The 18528-nt window shown below is 42.1% G+C and overlaps 1 protein-coding gene and 2 non-coding genes across 7 annotated transcripts; 1 reads left to right on the plus strand and 2 right to left on the minus strand.

Annotated features, from left to right (window-relative positions):
* Positions 1-3722: 3722 nt before the first annotated feature.
* Positions 3723-9625, plus strand: LOC103637688 (disease resistance protein RPM1). 5 transcript variants are annotated; one of them, XR_002749659.2, is made up of 4 exons: positions 3815-3996; positions 4935-4997; positions 5273-8356; positions 9318-9625. XR_002749659.2 is itself a non-coding variant. In XM_020546438.3 (3 exons), the coding sequence occupies exon 3, from the start codon at positions 5313-5315 to the stop codon at positions 8067-8069; it is 2757 nt and encodes a 918-aa protein (XP_020402027.1). In that variant the 5' UTR covers positions 3815-3996; positions 4935-4997; positions 5273-5312; the 3' UTR covers positions 8070-8649. The 5 variants fall into 5 exon arrangements, 1 of the variants encoding a protein (XP_020402027.1); XR_002749658.2 differs by lacking the exon at positions 9318-9625 and adding an exon at positions 8453-8650; XR_004855284.1 differs by lacking the exon at positions 4935-4997 and having other exon boundaries at positions 3723-3996.
* Positions 9626-12087: 2462 nt separating this feature from the next.
* On the minus strand, positions 12088-12176 carry LOC111590762 (small nucleolar RNA snoR14). The gene has a single exon (XR_004855799.1). It is a non-coding gene; the product is annotated as a small nucleolar RNA snoR14 (small nucleolar RNA).
* Positions 12177-12320: 144 nt separating this feature from the next.
* On the minus strand, positions 12321-12407 carry LOC111590747 (small nucleolar RNA U61). The gene has a single exon (XR_004855788.1). It is a non-coding gene; the product is annotated as a small nucleolar RNA U61 (small nucleolar RNA).
* Between the last annotated feature and the right edge of the window lie 6121 nt (positions 12408-18528).

Here is an 18528-nt window from a genome sequence, read left to right on the forward strand (position 1 = left end):
TTACCGCGACCCCCCGTGCACCGGCAAAAGCGCAGAAATCCCCACGATCGCTGAGTATTTCATCAAAAGCTTTGGCCTCTTCGCCGATCCACTGAATAACCCATTCGGGATCACCGCGAATAAATTTTTGTTCCAAAGAGTATGCTCCCACCTTTGCAAAGCTATTTTTTAGCTTTTTTGCGCATTCCAAGGATGTTTTGTAGCATCTCTCCTTGGAATCCCGAAGCTCTTCAACATTTTTTTGCACCCTTGATCTTTCTATTTCACTTATTTCCTGCTTCGCCTTTGCAACTTCGAAATTTTCATTCATTTCTGCAAGCTTTTTCTTTAAACCTTCGACTTCAGCTTTATGGGCTTCGGTTTGAGCACTAAGCTTGACTTTGCTAGCTTTTAGCCTGTCCACTAAGGAAAACATTATTTTATCTTTCTCAAGAGCTTCATTCCTTAGTGTGATAACCTCTGATCGAAGATTTCCAAGAGCTATCTGGCAGCTCTCGTCGTGTGCTTCCTTTTGAGCCCTTAAAGCTTTGCTTAGAATTAAGCCCTAATAACAAAAAATATATGTGAGAAACATAACAATAGCAAGAAAACCTACAAACATAGTTTATTTTACAACAAAAGTATATATACCTTCAAGCTATTATAAGTAAGGCTATCTGCAAGATCATCCTTTGACATTGCAGATAGGCCAAGCTCAAGCTTCGGGAATCCCATGTTCCTCATCATTTCCCAACAAACAGATAACTCTTTATTATCTGGTAGGCAATAGAGAAAATCATCTTTATCATTTCCGTTGTATACCAAGGATCCTTGTGGATACTTTAGATCCCTAGTATATTGTCTAGCTTTGGCAATCTGCTCCTCCGACAATTGCTTCCCTGAAGCATGTCGCACGATAAACTCCAGCTCTTCAGCAGGTGCTTCGGGAGCAGGAGTCTTAAATTTCTCAGGCACACTTTCTTTTTCCAAGGTTGGAGGAGCAGCCCTCGAAGGATATGCTTCGGCGGGAACTGAGGGTCTAGCCTCAAAGGTAGCCTGCGCCATGCCAGCTTCGCCAGATTTCTTTAAGGCTTCGCCCTCTGTATCAGGCGCTGAAGCAGGAGTTGGTACCTTTACAGATTCCATAACAGTGTCTAGTACGCTGGCCATTCTCCTCCTCCTCAGGGTTGCTGCAGGAATCTTTGATGCCTTCGGCAGCTCAGTCTCTCGCAATGGACTCAGAGCCTTCGACTGCTCTGCCGCTTTCTTCAGTTCTAGCTCTTCGGCCGGTTCTATTCTAGCTTCGGTAGGGGCGGAGCTACTCGGCTCAGATAAGGAAGAAGACCCCTCAATAGGCCTCGGCACTTCGTCCGTTTCAATGCGCTTGGGGTGATGTGTTAAAACCTTAACTTTCTTCGACCTCAGCATGCTAGAAGTCACCGAAGCAGCAGTCTTTCTTTTCTTTCCTTGCTTTTGCAAAGGATAGCAGTAATCTGGGTATACAAACCCGATGACATCAAATACTCTATTCAGCCTCTTTTTGCCTCGAGCCCCGAAGGCCGTTGTCATAGCATCATCTTCAGCCTTCGAGTAGGCACCAAGCAATTCATCACTGGTTGCTTCAGTGGCATCTAGCCAGTCATCATTTGGCTCGTCAAACTGACTCCTATATTTGAACGTGTACTTCATATAGATTAAACTACCTTGGCTAGACCCAGCAGCAGCATCCTTCTGCATCTCCCACTCACTTGCGAGTGGCCACACTCTATAAGCAATGTGCTCCTCAACTAAGTCTCTGGTGCCTATGTAAGTACATAGTGTATTAAAAGTAGACTGACATGCTTGTGTATCATTCCCAAGGGCAATGGATGGCCTCCTAATGTCGAAGCGAGACCATATAGGACGTTGAATAATCCCCTTAATATCCTCTCTCTCTCTCAACCATATCATTTTTCACGTAGAACCACTCCTGCATCTAGGCCCCCGGCCATCTCTTCCGATATGTCAGAACTGGGTAGCTTACCCTAGAGCGAGTCTCGATGTTGTAGCAACCGAAGTTGTTGTGATATTGTTCCTTTCTGGTAGCCTTCGTCTCATAAGATAGCTCATGGATGTTACAGAAACATTTTGCATCTGGTTCCAATCCCTGGCTCCTCATGGCCCATATAAAGATCCCCATCTTGATGATAGCTTCGGGAGTAAGCTGATGAAGGTAAATCTCAAAAGTTTTTAGGACCTCGACCAGCAATTTATCCAGAGGGAACCGAAGCCCTGCCTTCATGAGGCTTCTATAAACTACTACCTCATCGGCTTCGGGCAGAGGGACATTATTTTCCCCTCCAGACCTCACAATTGAGATATCACGGAAGTACCTTCCCCTCATTGCATCAATTTTCCCTTGCTTGATAGTTGATTTCCTGAAGACAACATGGCTTGGTCTCCAGGGCCGATCTTCGGCATCTTCATTCCCGCTTTCTACATCAAAGCTTTCACTATCACTGGAACCTTCAGATATTCCAGCTAACATCTCATGTGCAATCTTCTCTGCGTTGGTTTTTTCCATAGCTTCATAAAACTTGGACAGCGTCGGGTCAACAATCTTCTTCTCGTCAGCCATTAAGACGATGGTCGTTGGAATGTCGAAGCTTGAAATTCAATTAAACTCGACAAAGCAAGAAAGTTTAAAACGACAAGCACAATGCAAGCAACTGAAATGGCATAAGAAATGCTTTCAATACAAGCTCCTATTTATATGTCCAGCGCCCCACGGTTTGGTGGGTCCTGCATGTCAGTGTCATTTGCTATTCTAGCGAAGGGAAGGTGTTTTTTTAGACCTTCGGCTAAAGGCCTTCGTTCACGTCGCAGTCTAAATTTGTCACAAAGAAACAAATTAATATAGCGAGGGGCTACTGTTGGGGGCCTTCTTCCTCCGAAGGTCCTCAAAAACACGACTAATCATATGTTTCTAGTGTGACATGGGTTATTTCATAGTGGAGCTTCGGCTTCGGATGAAGGTTTTCTCTTATGACAAGATGGAAATACAATCCGAAGGTGATGAAATTGGACGACGAAACTATAGCCAAAAAGCTTCGACTTGAAGTGATGACGAAGACCAAGTACGATGATGGACGAGAAGGGACAAAGACTACTTAATCCCTAATATTTCATATTATGTTCATAGATGAGTGTTAAGGGTATAAATGTATTTTCACTCGGGTTGCGTCTCGTGCCTATAAATAGATGAACAGTAGCACCGTACTGTTCACGCTGGATTGTATTCACTTTCTCGCATCCTCACCTCCGAGCAAGACGAAGGTATTATTGTAATATTAACATTGTTGATATTTATTTATGTTTTATAAAATGCAAGAATAAATGAATTAAGATATGGTTATCACACTTATTCCTTCGTATTCTTATCCTTGTATTAGTATGATGAAGGTACGTCCTTCTCCACCTTCGTCTGAAAGACATTATAGTTGTAAGGAGATAATGCCTCGAAGTACAAAGGTTTTTTATGATTAATAATTGTGTTTCCTTGTTCTTAACTCACAGTATTTGAGAACAAGTGACCACCAAGGACGGTGATGGCTGTGATGGTGGCCGGACTGGGTGCTGACGGCTGGGAGTTGGGAGAAGTGAGGGAGAAAAATCTAACCCTGATACTATGTAAGGTTGTGTAGACTGTTTGTATAGAGTGGTTACATATAAATAGACTTGGAATCTTAACCTAATGGACCGAGGGCAGTGGTGTCAACCCACACATAGGACTAGTTTGGGAAAAAACGGAGGTGGTTGAAGGGTTAAAATCTCCTTATTTAAAAATAAAGAAGAGAATTTTAGTGCTGCATTGCCCTTACACGGTGTCTAACATCTGCTTGTGGACTTTGACTCGTACTTCAGCGACCCGAGCCCCCGACAATCCCTCGCCGAATTCCAGAATCCAGAGCAAGGGTATCACCTCGACCTCAGTTACTGATCGGAGCCGCTCCTGGCGCTTGGTTTCTATTGGATGCGGTGAGTTCCTTTGTAACCCCTCTCAGATCCCCTCCAAGCTTAAAGACCATATAGAAACACAATCCGTATTCAGCTGTTAGCTTAAAGCTTATTGAATGGTTGGACTGGCTCCAAGATCCAACGTCATCTTCTAGGATTTATAGCATTGTGCTAATTTTTGGGAAATTGAAGGGTCAGTTTAAACTAAAAAAACTCGGATTTACAATAGCATAGCTAAACCAACTCTTCTTTTTTCTTGGTGAGTTGGTGGACTGTCGCTTATGAAGTTCTCCCTTTTTCCAATCATGCTGAATAAGAGAGGAAACTCGGAACTTGCTAACTTACTGTTTCTTGTGTTCATTAAGTTGTATGTAGCCTTGTAGCTAGGTGTACAATTTACCAAGCTCATGAAATATTCGATGACCATTCCCTCCAAGTCCAACCACAAAAAGTGATGTTTATGGTTGTCTAATGTCAACCACTCCAAACTTTAACTATTATTTACTTTTTTATATATTGAGCTTCAATGTTTGAAAGAGCAGAATTCTCTTTAAAAATAGTTTCATAAAAATTCACATTTTCTATATTTATAGTTATATTAGAAGAAAAGGTAGAGGCCAAACTTTGGAACTTGATTTCATACAACTTCAGAACGAGGGAATGTCATCTAGGATCCCACCCTATTCATCAAATTTGTGATTACTGCATTCGGGCATGATAAGTTCTAAACTTTCCTTGGATCCATAAATTAGTATATGTGCAGTCGTGTACTAGCTAATTTGTAACACATTATGCTTCGTTTTCATGTACACCTTCACCATTCTAGTTTTCAATAGGTAAAGTTGTGGATCCTAAAATTTACAGCTAGGCATAGCCTTATATGTGCACTACAGAAGTAATGTCTATTTTTATTTTTTTGCATAATTATAGAATAAGTTGTCATGTGCTTGTCAAAACAGGGTGTGATGCAGTTAGGGGCACCAAAGAAATTGAACCATCAGTTCGATAAGAGTACATAAAAGGTAGAGACAATATTTTACTTTTGTCCTACATATACAATTATATATATGTATTCTATAAGGGTCCACCTAATGCTAATTAAAAGGAACCTGACATCTGATTATCTTATGAGTAGGGTATGTTCATGTACACTAACAGATCCTAGGCATGCTGTTATAAACTTTGCTCTTTCAGCTTGTCCGTCAGAGGAAAAATAATTTCTTTCATTTTTCGAGTCTCTGGTAAATCATTGTGTTGGCTGCGCATCCACCTTAACATTTTGTTTTTTCCCTTTTAGGATCAATGCATTTCAACACTGAGAAGAAGCCAACAGTTCAATGGCAGAGGGTGTTGTTGGCATCCTTATTCTGAAGCTTGGTTCAGCCTTGTTTTTAGAGGCTTGCAGGCTTGGCACAAAACAGCTCTACCATGAAGCTTCAGCCCTTGGCAGGCTCTTTGGTGAGATCCGTGATATCAAGGAGGAATTGGAGAGCATGCAATCTTTTCTACAAGGAGCTGAGAGATTCAAAGATACTGACAACAACACTGCCAACTTTATCAAGAAGATTCGTGGCCTTGCTTTCGACATTGAAGATGTTATCGATGAGTTTATCTACAAGATGGAGGACAAGCATGGCAGTTTTGCTACAAAGATGAATCGTCGGATTAATCGTATTTGGACATGGCGACGTCTCACGTCCAAATTGCAAAAGATCAAACTGAAACTAGAGAATGTTGATAAGAGAAATGTTCGATATGACATGAGAGGAATTGCTAGAGAAGATGGAAGCAGTGATGCTCATCATAGATCTACCGACCAGATTTCTTACTTCCCCAAAGAGGAAAATCTTGTGGGCATTGATGAAAACAAGGAGTTATTGATGAATTGGCTAAGGGGTGATCTACATCAGCAAAGTGTAATTACAACAGTATGGGGGATGGGGGGAGTTGGCAAGACCACTTTGGTTGCACATGTTTACAACACTGTGAAGGTAGACTTTGACAGTGCTGCATGGATAACTGTTTCAAAAGCTTACCAAGTGGAGGACTTGCTGAAGCAGATCATCAGGGGATTTCAGAAAAGTGATTTGAAGGGTGAACTTCGTGTTGACATAATTGACATGGAAAAGAGAAGCCTAGTTGAGATCATCCGTGATTATTTGCATGGCAAAAGCTATGTTTTAGTGCTAGATGACGTCTGGGGTGTTGACATCTGGTTCAAGATAAGAGATGCTTTTCCTACCAATAGCACTAGCAGGTTTATTATTACATCGAGGATACATGAAGTAGCATTGCTGGCTAATGGAAATTGCATAATTGAGTTGAAGCCACTAGAGGCACACCATTCATGGGAGTTATTTTGTAAAGAGGCCTTCTGGAAAAATGAAAACAAAATGTGCCTGCTGGAACTTAATAATTTGGCACAAAGATTTGTTGACAAGTGTAACGGGCTGCCCATTGCCATTGCATGTGTAGGCCGTCTTTTGTCTTGCAGAAGCCCAACCTACTCTGATTGGGAAAGCTTTTTCAAGGAACTAGAGTTGCAGATGACAAATAATGTGATTCTTAATGTTAATGTTCTTCTAAAGGTTAGTTTAGAGGATCTTCCATATATTTTAAAGAACTGCTTTTTGCACTGTACAATATTTCCCGAGGATCATTTGATCAAAAGGAAAAGGTTAATTAGGCACTGGGTAGCAGAGGGATTCATCAGAGAAACAGAGCACAAAACAATGGAGGAAGTGGCAGAGGGCTATTTGTATGAACTTGTCAATCGTAGCCTATTACAAGTAGTGGAGAGAAATGAAAGTGGACGAGTGCAGAGTTGCCGAATGCATGATATTATTCGACTTCTTGCTCTGACAAAAGCAAATGAGGAAGGCTTCTGTAAAGTTTATGATGGCATGGGGAGTTATTCAGCAGAAAAGACACGTCGTTTATCGATTCACAGTGCAAATATTAAGTTGTCGACTCAACCAACAAAGCTTACAGTCCGCTCAATATATGTTTTTAGTAATGGTTTGACTATTGAATCACTTAGGTCTTTCTTGAAACATTTCTACTTGCTGTCAACTCTAGATCTCCAGGGTGCCCAGATTGTGGAGCTGCCAGATGAGGTTTTCAACTTGTTTAATCTACGGTTTCTCAGCCTTCGAAATACTGAGGTTACGAATATCCCCAGCACAGTTGGAAGATTACAAAAACTTGAAGTCTTGGATGTTTATAATGCTAAACTGTTGGCTTTGCCAGAGAGTGTTTCGAAGCTTAGAAAATTGAGATATCTACATGTAGCTACTGTTCCAAAGATAAATACTAAAGGGGTTGTGACCTGGATTGGAATCCAGGTGCCTAAAAGCATCAAATACCTGACAGGCTTGCAAACCTTGAGGCTTGTTGAGGCGAGCTCAGAGACTTTATTTCACCTTGGTGCTTTGACACAGTTGAGAACTTTTGCCATCACAAATGTGCAGAGGGATCAGTGTGCCGATTTGTGCACTGTTATAATGAGCATGAAGCATCTTGTTAGCTTAGCAATTATGGCTATAAGTGAGGAGGAAATACTTCAACTTGAAGAACTTTGTTTACCCCCAACTCTTTCAAAGCTTGAATTAGGAGGGCAGCTGGACAAGAAAGCAATGCCCCAGATTGTATCATCCTTTTCAGATCTTGGTAACCTCACCTTATTGGCCTTGGCATTCTCCAAACTTGATGAGGACTCATTTTCATGCCTCTTGACGTTGCATGGTCTACGTGGGCTTTGGGTTGATAAGGCTTATGAAGGGAAGAGGCTTCACTTTAATGCTATGTCTTTTCCAAATCTTCGACAGCTTGCAATATCAGATGCACCGCAGCTCAACAGCGTTGTAATCGAACGAAGCGCACTGCAAAGCCTTGTTCAGCTGACACTTGTAGATTGTCCAGAACTGAAGGCCCTGCCTGATGGCATTGAGCATCTTAGAACACTTGAGAAATTATATCTGCGAGGAGCATCCAAAGAGCTCACAAAGCTATTTCAGTGCAATGAAGAAACACATGAGTCCAATGGGAATCTTGAGAAGATCGGTCATATCCGAAGGGTTACTGTTTATCCATAAGGGTTTGATTGGGAGTAAGGGTAATGGGGAGGATTGAAGGGGCTAGAATCTCTCACTATTCTATTTTAAATAGTGAGGAATTCTAGCCCCCTCGATCTCCTTCATTCCATTTACTCCCAAACGAGCCCTAAAAGGATGCGAAGACTTGGTGTCATAAACCCATACACTTGCGTGCAAGTGTTGGCCTTGTCACCGATTGCATACTACTGGCCAACTGGTGTAATAGCTCAAGACAGTCAAGAGTAAAATAAAGTTGGTGAAAATATAGTTGGGTCTGAACCGCTGAAGTGAGTGGAGACTAATAATTTGTTTTTGTTTCCGGTACTTGATTTTACTGTTTTGACCTTATTTTTGTGTCACTAATACTCATCATGTATTTGTAGTCATACAGGTATAGATTAAACGAAACTCTTCATCAAACGCGAATTGAGCAAAAGTTGAGCGGTAGATAAATTGTATATTTTTAAGGCTAGTTGGGAACTCTATTTTTCCAATGGATTTCTATTATATTTCTGTACTTGATCTATAAATATTTCATGATATTATTTTTTAATACGTAATGCAGAAAAGTATTAATCTTTTTTGTGCTCCGGCATATTCAATTGTTTATTTGGTGACAGTCAGAGAGCAAATATTGTCTTTTTTATTATTTTTTATGATTTGTGATGCTTCAGGGAACTTTTTAAGATAGTATGTATTTCCAAATCTATTTTGCCGTAACTTGTTAGAAATTATTTTGATGGTCATCAAGTAAGTTATGCATGAGATTGCTACTACTAGAAAGAGGATTTTTAGAAACCCAAAAACCATTTTTGAGGCAGCGAGTAGCTTATGCATGAAATTACCACTACTAGAGGAAATATTTTTTTGAGACGGTCAAAAACCATTTTCAGAGTCAAACTACATGTCCGTCTCTGATAAGTGGTCATTGTTCCTCTGTTAATGATTTTCAGTTGGGTTCAAACTCGATACCTTTCAGCATGTACATCTCTCTATCACTAGACTACACATGTTAATTTTATTTGCCCATCTTTCTTAATGATTTTTTATTTTTAGATGAGTTCGAACTCGACACCTATTAGCATATCTATCTCTCTATCACTATACATTCATTTGTAAATGTATATAGAAGGCTACCTTTTATCAGTATTTCATGTTCTTTTATTGAATATTACTAAACAAATTTAAATTGTAAAATTTTCAACTATAAAGTTTTACATCTTGTTAAGCACTATAATTTTGATACAGGACGTGCCTCCATCTTGTGGTTTCGATGATGACGGCAATGATGAGTTGCAGGCCACAATACGTGCTTCGAGAGAGGAGAAATAACTTAAGAGGGCACGCACGTATGAGACGAGTGGTGGCTCCTCCTATGGGGGTGTTCGTGGCCTGTTTGGGAATTGGGAGAATAGTCTCTAGGAAGGAGGAGGCCACGCATGATACAATCAAGGATTGATAAGAGCCTGTTTTCGAAGACAGGAACGAATGTGGCCCATTTCATTGGTAAGCAATGGGCTAATTGGTTCTATGCTAATGCGATTCCGAGGCATAAAGCTAACAGTCTGTATTTCATCAGCGTATTTAAAGAGATACAAAAACATGGTGAGTATGAATCCATAGTTTATCAATGTCATTCTATTTATGAAAAAGGCCTCTAGCTGAATTGGTTAAGTGGTCTGAGTAACACTTTTCAAATCCTATGTTCGAATCCTAATGAGAGCGAATTTTAGACTCGTGTTAAAAAAAGACCACTCCCTAGTTACCTTGATTGTGTGCACGTAAGATGGGCCTGAAAGACTAGACTTAAAGCACGAGTAAAGATTTAGTCTATTGGAGCAGACCCTCATGCTGCACGAGGACAGGGGCGGGCCCAGGGGTGGTTCATGGGTATTCATTGAATACCCAAATTTTTGGTGATCTATAGTAATTTGTCAATAATGTATTACAAAAAATAGTGTTAGAGCACTAATTTCTTTGATCTTTTGAATTTTTTAATATCCAATCTTAAATGTCTAGGCCCGCTTCTGCACGAGGAGTCAGCTTTCATGACCTTTATGGCTTCGATTGAGGTTCCTTTTAATATAATGCACCGTAGGATAGTCTTTCCCCTACTGACAAGATTTTTAGCATTGTCATTTCATACATTAGTGAATAATATGTAACCATACTTTCATATCTATGGAGGTATATGTATTGCATTGCTCTTATCGTAGGAGTATAATATAGAACACAATCAGTGAAGTGCATACTTATGGGTAGAGATGGCAATAGACAAAAACTCGTTGGGTATCATTTGCCCAAACTCATACCTATGAAGAAAAAACAGGCTCGTTAAAAAATCATACCCATGACGGGGTAAAATTTTGCCCAAACCCATGCACATGAGGGTTTTGGGTACCAACAGGTTTCTCATACCCACTAACATTAACATAAAAAATAATTCATCTTGTAAATGATAGTCAATATATTAATAAGTTAGGATAAAATAAATAAGTGATAACTAATTTTAGCTTAAACTTTGTTACATGGAGTTTATTTCACTTAGAACATATTCAAATAATAATATTATGAGACATATTTGTAAGATATGTTGATTTTAAGGCAGGTTTTAAAAACTCGTAGGTTTGCCGGTACGGGTAGTGGAAGAACAAATCCATGTCCATATACCCGTTGGGTTTATATTTGAACTCATTAACAAACCCATGAGTAGAGAAATTTGTCAAAACTCATACCCTAATAGAGCAAAAACCTACCGAGTTTCGAGTAGCGGGTACCAATTGCCATCTCTACTTATGAGTGATCTTCACCAAACTGTGTAGAGTATTGAATTATGAAACCATATGTTTTGGAACTGCTAAATATTATTATTAGACTAGTGATAACCATACTTTCGTATCTACGAAGGTATAAGTATTGTATCACTCTTATCGTAGGAGTATAATGTATCTATGGAGGTATAGGTATTGTATCGCTCTTATAGGAGTATAATATAGAACACAATCGGTGAAGTGCATACTCATGTGAGTGATCTTCATCAAACTGTGTAGAGTACTGAATTATGAAACCATATGTTTTGGAACTGCTAAATATTATTATTAGACTAGAGATAACACATCATTTTTTTGTTGAATTTTCATGAGTTTAATGGTTTTTATTTGACAAAACAAGGGGCTTTGTTTCCCCCTTTGCTGCCGGTTTATCTGTTTATGACCGATTAATCGGTTGCATTGACTGTTTAATCAATTAAAAGCTAAGCTAATCCAAAATTTGTTGTGTTCAAATTTAGCTGATTTCAACAGGTTTCCGTCGAATAATCAGTAATCGGTGGTGACCTTTTTGTGGGTGTGACTAAGGACTACATTTTCGATTTAATTTTTTCAGATAGCTTTTTGTTGCACAAAGTTGACACTTAAAATTTTAAATTCACTGAAACCGGATCGGTTTTTATTTTCCTATCAGTAACGGCAATGGGAAATATTACCGAAAAGCAGTCAAGAAACTCATCCCTGGGGTGACCAGCTTGGTGAACCCTGTGCACGACCAATCAGATGACATCCATATCTTCAAGCCACAATTAGTTTGACTAAGTATTATATAAATCATCACTGTCTTGATCTCATATAAGTTGTTTATGTGACCGCCTAAGTAACAAGGTACATGTTCAGTTACAATATACGTTAATTCATTTGTTAGATTTTTATGCTAAGTTATTTTATTACCCTTTTTACAATATAAATTACTCCTTTAATCATGGTAAATTACTGCCAGCCGATTTGCAATGTAGACTAGGCTGAAGGCTGGTGGAGAGCTGAGTTCTGTTCCCGAACTGTGCTCCTATTCAAGAGCTTAAGAGTTGTCCAGTTATGCGATGGAACGGGGCATGACCGCATGTACCATTGAATTAGACTCGTTTTTAGAAATGAACAGATAATTCAAAAGATTACTATCAAATTGCAGAGTAGGTACTAAGAAGATCGAAATCCAATAGAGCTAGACGGGTAGAGCGGCTGCAGATGCGATCAGAGCCTGTCGGGATGTATGAGAAGTCATCACTTTATGACATCAGGGGATTGACAGACTTTCATACATGCATCATCACCTCGCATCGAAGATCAACTAACAAGAACAAATATCCGACAAGAGAACGGCTACGAAAACCAACTCACAAAAGAGACTATGCCAACGATAAAACCGGGTCAGTTGGAAGAACACGAGGAATGAATCTAAGAGAAGAAAAGAAATAACAAGTGGCTCAGAACTTCTTAGAGGGTTTGTGCAACCAACACCGGCGTCCGAGGGATGCCTCCGGCACACGGATTTCTTTCCTCATCGCCATCAAACTGCTCAAAACGATATAGTAATCGACAAACAGAAACAAAGAAAAAATGGAGAAAACATGAAGGCGAAAGAACCATCGGACACAGAGAGCTAGCAACGGCGGCGATGGGAAATCTTTCGCTGTGCTCTGTTTTATAGACGCACAACCCTAACACCTGGACATAAAACCCTAGATGTCATGGGCTTGATTGCTGGGTCCAGCAGGAGCGCCGCGGTGGAACTAGCCCATGGGCCTCGGATCAATCGGGTGAGAACCTGGTGCATAGGAAAAAAAAACTCAACAAATCCTCGGAGTGATTCCAACTGCCATCCAGTCGTCTAGGTTTTTTTTCAAATACACAAGAGAGTTACATATCATTTCATTACAAGAAATTAAAAGAAGGATGAAGAAAAGAAATTATATACGCCCAGCCAAAGGCTAAGGCACACAGACACGCACTACCCACAAGGTTGGACTACAGAGAGCCGGTTACCGGTTAGGAAAAACCAGCAACAACAGCCAGCAACCTGACGACACTAAGACAAAACACCTACATCATCCACATCCTGCAGCAACTGGAGCTGGGGGCCTTTAGCACCAACCTTGCTCCACCATCAGGCCTCCTCTCCAACATTGGAGAGAGCAATAGAGAGATGGGGGTCGCACCGTTGAAGATAATATCATTCATGTGTTTCCACAAGGTCCAGGCCCCTAATATGATGAGAGAATTTAATCCCTTCTTCAAAGCTTTATCGGTCACAGACACTTCCTGCAGCCACCACTCCAAGAAGGAATCCAATCTGGGTTGAGGTGAGAGGACAGACAGACCCAGCCTTTGCAGAAAGTAGAACCAAAATTGTGTAGCAAAAATACAACCAGCTAGAAGGTGGTTAATAGTTTCCTTTTCCTGATCGCATAGCACACAAAGAGTGGGGTGGGGGAGATTCCTTTTAGCCAACGGGTCTGCTGTCTAGCAGCGGTTATGAGCAACAAGCCACACGAAGAAGGAACATTTTAGGGGAGCCCACCCTTTCCACACTAGGTCAGCTGGCCCAAATAGAGTTGAACCTTGAAAAAAGGCATCATATGCTGATTTGGTCGTGTATTGCCCTGAATTAGATAGCTTCCACAAGTGTTTGTCAGGAATTCCTTGCTACAGGATTATTCCATCTAACTGTTCCAAGATAAGCAAGAACTCCTGAAGGATTTGCAAAGTAAGGGTTCCATGAATGTCCCTCAACCATCTCTACCAAGGCCTCGGTTAAAGTTCTTTTATTGATAATTCTCTTGGAAACCGATCTGAGTAGATGAGGAGACAAATCTTGTAAACGTTTGCCCAATATCCACCTATGTTTCCAAAATAGTGTTGACTTACCATCACCTAGCTCAGTTACCATGACCAAAGAGAAGAACTGTGGACCGTGGAATCTGCGTGGAGTTTGAAAACAGCCGAAGGCTTGTTCGGCTCAGTTTTCCTAAGCCACATCCATCTTAATCTGAGAGACCAGTTAAGGCATTGAAGATCCAAAATCCCAAGACCCCCAAGTTCCTTAGGCCTTGTTACTTTCTCCCAAGCAACAAGACAATGCCCTCCTTTACCATTCTTTCTGCATCTCCATAAGAATCCTCGCCTTATTTTATAAATGGCATGGATTATTCCCTGAGAAAGATCCAAAGCCATAGCATGATAAATTATAGTTGCAGTGAGCATGGACTGGACCAGAACAGCTCTCCCAATTGTAGTCATTAGATCATCCTTCTAGACAGGTAGAAAGTCTGCTAACATGGGATTATGATTTTGCTAATCACCTCACTATGCTTTGTGGACTTGCAATGCTCTAGCAATGAATACAAGTGTGTTGGGGGCAGCAAAACACTTATTATAGCTGGTGGAGGGGTATAAATACACCCACCAACCAAAACTACCCGTTATTGTAGGCTGCTGCGCATGGGCGCACCGGATAGTCCGGTGCGCCAACTGTGCGCTTCCAACAGCTAGTTCTGACATCTAGCCACCGTCGCACTGAACAGTGAACAATGACTATCCGGTATGCACTGGACAGTCTGGTGCTTGGCTAAAATTCAAGTATGTGAATAGCGCGCTCTCGGGTTTCTTCAGGTGGCGGAGGATGCTCTCGGGCGCTCTCGGGCCCGCTACCAGGGGGAGCACCGGATAGTCCGGTGCCCCTAGGTCAGCAACCCCAAGTTCGTTCCATAGGTTTTTCTAAACTGTTTTCAATTCTAACTTGTGAGTGAGTTATAGAGTGGCACCTCACACTAGTTGTGAGTGTTAGCATGCACCGACACTACACTAGATTTTCTTGGTCAAAGTACTCATCCACAACCCCTCTTTATATTACGACTAAAACAAAAATACAAGTCCTAATGTCTGTAACTCCTTTGTCACTTAGGATTTGAAGTCCTTTTTCTTTTGATTCGCCTTTTCAGTCGCCGCTTCAAGTTCTCATCTGAGATATTATTTTCACCGTTGTAGTGTAACTCCCTGCAATGTGACCTAACTTACCATTTGCTCTACAAAACACACGATAATCACATGTAATCTTATGTTGTCATTAATCACTAAAACCAACCAGGGGACTAGATGCTTTCACCTAGGGATGGCCTCAGGCGAGTCGTGACTGCGTCTTTCGTCCAGGCTTGGCCTTGGGCGAGTCATAGCCTCGCAGTCGCCGTCCTCAACGGTGGCAAGCGAGGAGGCAGCAGCGAGGCCGAGCGGATGCGCAGCGGGAGGGGAAGCGAGTGGGGGCACGGTTGAGGGGGGGAGGTTGTAGTGGAAGAGACAGAGCTCGACCTCATAGAGGAACCTAGGACGACGGGAGCATGGAGGAGCGACAGATCCGAGAGTTTTGTGTGCCGAGAATGGTCGGCCGGGGGGCACCAATGCCATGTCCCATGGGTGCCTCGTTGAGGAGGCGACACCCACCGCTGTCACTGCAGCGCCCCAGATTTGTCATCGTCGCAGGAGAACCAAGGTGTGCCACATGTGTCCTCTCCTCCACGGGAAGAGGGAGTGGGGGTCGTCGTCACCATGGCCCATGGGCATCTCGTTGAGGAGGCGGGCTCAATCCCTAGGGTTTGGGAGAGGGAGTTAGGTCGTTCGGTGGGGAAGAGGAGACGAGCTGAGAGGAGTCGGGTGGGGAAGAGGCGGGATGGTAGGGGATTGGCGGGGAGGCACGCGGAGGCGTGAATGGCGGGGCATGGGCGCGACAATGGCGGGGCGCGGAGGCGTGAATGGCGGCGTGCGGAGGCGTGAATGGCGGAGCACGGGCGCGGAGGATGTCGGGGGCGGACAAGGGCGTGAAAAGGAGACATACCCTTTTTCTTATAGGTCGCTCAGCCGCTCGTCCTCCTTCAACTAGCGAGATGGTACTATCTAGGAGCATTGTGTGTGGTTTCGTTTCATATTGGGCTTGTGTGTTTTCTCGGTCCATCTGAGAGGTAATGGCATAAGTCACTTGACGACGCACTGAAGGAAACATGTGACGCCTAAGAGGAGGTGAATTAGGACTTCTAAAACTTTCTCTAAACTAGGCCATAAATAAATCCCTAGAGCAAAACCTAAGCAATTAATCAAACTAGAATGTGCAAGCTAGGTTTTGTCTAAGTGTTGCTATCTCTACCGCAATGGCTTAGTTTCAATCCTAAACAATCTAAGTATAAAGACAAGATTGAAACTTAAATGCTTAATATAAATGTGCAAGCTAAAGAGCAAGGTAGAGATGCAAACTCTCGTGGATGACGCTGGTATTTTTACCGAGGTATCCAGAACCACGCAAGGTTCCAACTAATCCTCGTTGGTGCCCTACACAAAGGGAATCCCATGCGAGGGCCAAGCGCCTCGGCCGAGTAACTCCGTAGAGTCGCGGGCCTTCTCCACGCGCAAGTGGTGCTCCATTGTCGGCTCCTCTCGGACGCTCCCCGTCATCTCCACTAATGAGCTTCCGACCAAAACGCCATAGGCCTCGTTCCCTCCTATACACGATGGCGGCCGTGACACAAACGTGGTTGTCACGGTCTCGCAAGACTCTCGCCCCACTTGGTACAATTACAACGGCTTGCTCAAGAGCCGAGGGGTTGTGTGGTTTTTCTAAACTCACTCAACTAACTAGGATTCACCTATAGCAAGCGCTAAAGCGGTCTAACTAGGGATGAAAACAAACGGAAATGGACGGAAAAACTCTTATCCTGTTTCTGCTCCCGCAATTCATCATCGGAAACGGGATCGGGAGTGGAACAACTACAGACGGAAGCCGGTCGGGGTTATACGGGTTTACGGAAACGAACCAAAACGACCAAAAATTAACCAAAAACGGAAGAAAATTGCCTCAACTGAAAAAATTAACAAGAAACAAACACTCACAAGGTGCACTCACTTAGGCCTTAGCCTACATAAATTTAATCCAGACACAATAACAATTAAGAGAGTAGTAGTCATAATCACACACTGACACACATACGGACACAATAAAAGTTATTCAATGTCTTCATGACATCAGACATTTGCAAGATTTCTTCACAGCTCGTCATCTTCATTCATGAATTGGTAATCATTATCCCGACCTTGTTCCTATATTTTAAAATACATGTGTATAAGTATGTGTAAATGATAGGTAGCAGCCAAGCAACAAGCAATTCTTATTATTAACGTAGGCTAAGTGGGGTGTTTAAGACATCTGAGGCAATGAAATAATTTTGAAGATAAACAAAGAAAGGAACCCATGTTGGTAATAATTTTCTCTAGCAAGCAGCATATATGCATGTGGGCTGCATCAAGCAGCAAGCAAACATGTATGCATGTGGGTTCAGGGTAAACAACAAGCAAAAGCAACAAGCATCTATTTTAGAAGCAACAAGTAGTTCCTGGCTTCCAGCAAGGTAGCAAGCAGGCAACATGCATATGTAGACAGCAAGCAACAAGTTGTTGTTTCCAGGTACCGGCAAATTACCTCATCATCCTCATCCATCAAGTGACTAGCATTAGAGGATAAAGGAACTATCTCTAGGGGATTTAGTTCAGCCACAATTGAAGGAACACTTTTAGAATCTGAAACATAAAGATATATACATAAGTAATTCAATATACATAGTTAAAGACATACATATAATATATTCATAAGAATAATTGGACAAACATATAGCTTTTCTTACTGCCTTGATCCAATTCTTGGTGCATATTAGAGCTTCCACCATCTCAGGGTCAAAGTCTATTACGGTATGGATCAATAACTCGACCACCAGCACTAAATACCGACTCAGATGCTACTGTTGACACTTGAACAAACATTAAGTCACGAGCTATTTGGGAAAGAATTGGATACTTCTCTATTTGGTTCTTCCAATGTGCTAAAACGTCGAACGGATTTTGTTTGATAAGTGGCTCAGCCATATATTTATCCAATTCATTAGCTTCATCTCTACCACGCAAGTCATCATACAAGTAACTCTCAAGTTCCCAATTTACATTCCTCTGTTGTGATGGATTTGTTGGGATGACATGTTCAGTTGCTGTTGTCAGACGTGGTCTTTTAGAAGCATAAAAGGTATACAACTTCCTTAAAACACTCATAAATTCTTCAAGGGTCACTTGATAATAGTGAAAGGGAATTAGGCTTACACCTAGTTCCTAAATAATTTTGGTGGTTGAATTGCCCAACACAAATAATTGGACTAACTAGTTTGCTCTAGTGTATAAGTTACACAGGTGTCAAAGGTTCACACTTAGCCAATAAAAAGACCAAGTATTGGGTTCAACAAAAGAGCAAAGGGACAACCGAAGGCACCTCTGGTCTGGCACACCGGACTGTCCGGTGTGCCACCGGACAGTGTCCGGTGCACCACCGGACAGTGTCCGGTGCACCAGAGGACTCCAAGTCAAACTCGTCACCTTCGGGAAAATCCAGAGGCGCTCCGCTATAATTCATCGGACTGTCCGGTGTACACCGGACAGTGTCCGGTGCTCCAAGGAAGAGCGGCTCTGGAACTCGCCAGCTTCGGGAATTCGCAACGGCTAGTCCGCTATAATTCACCGGACATGTCCGGTGTACACCGGACTGTCCGGTGTGACATCGAAGCAACGGATACTTCGGCGCCAACGGCTACCTGCATCGCATTAAATGC

The sequence above is a fragment of the Zea mays genome, chromosome 1 (genome assembly GCF_902167145.1).
Source record: "Zea mays cultivar B73 chromosome 1, Zm-B73-REFERENCE-NAM-5.0, whole genome shotgun sequence".
Taxonomy (NCBI): Eukaryota; Viridiplantae; Streptophyta; class Magnoliopsida; order Poales; family Poaceae; genus Zea; species Zea mays.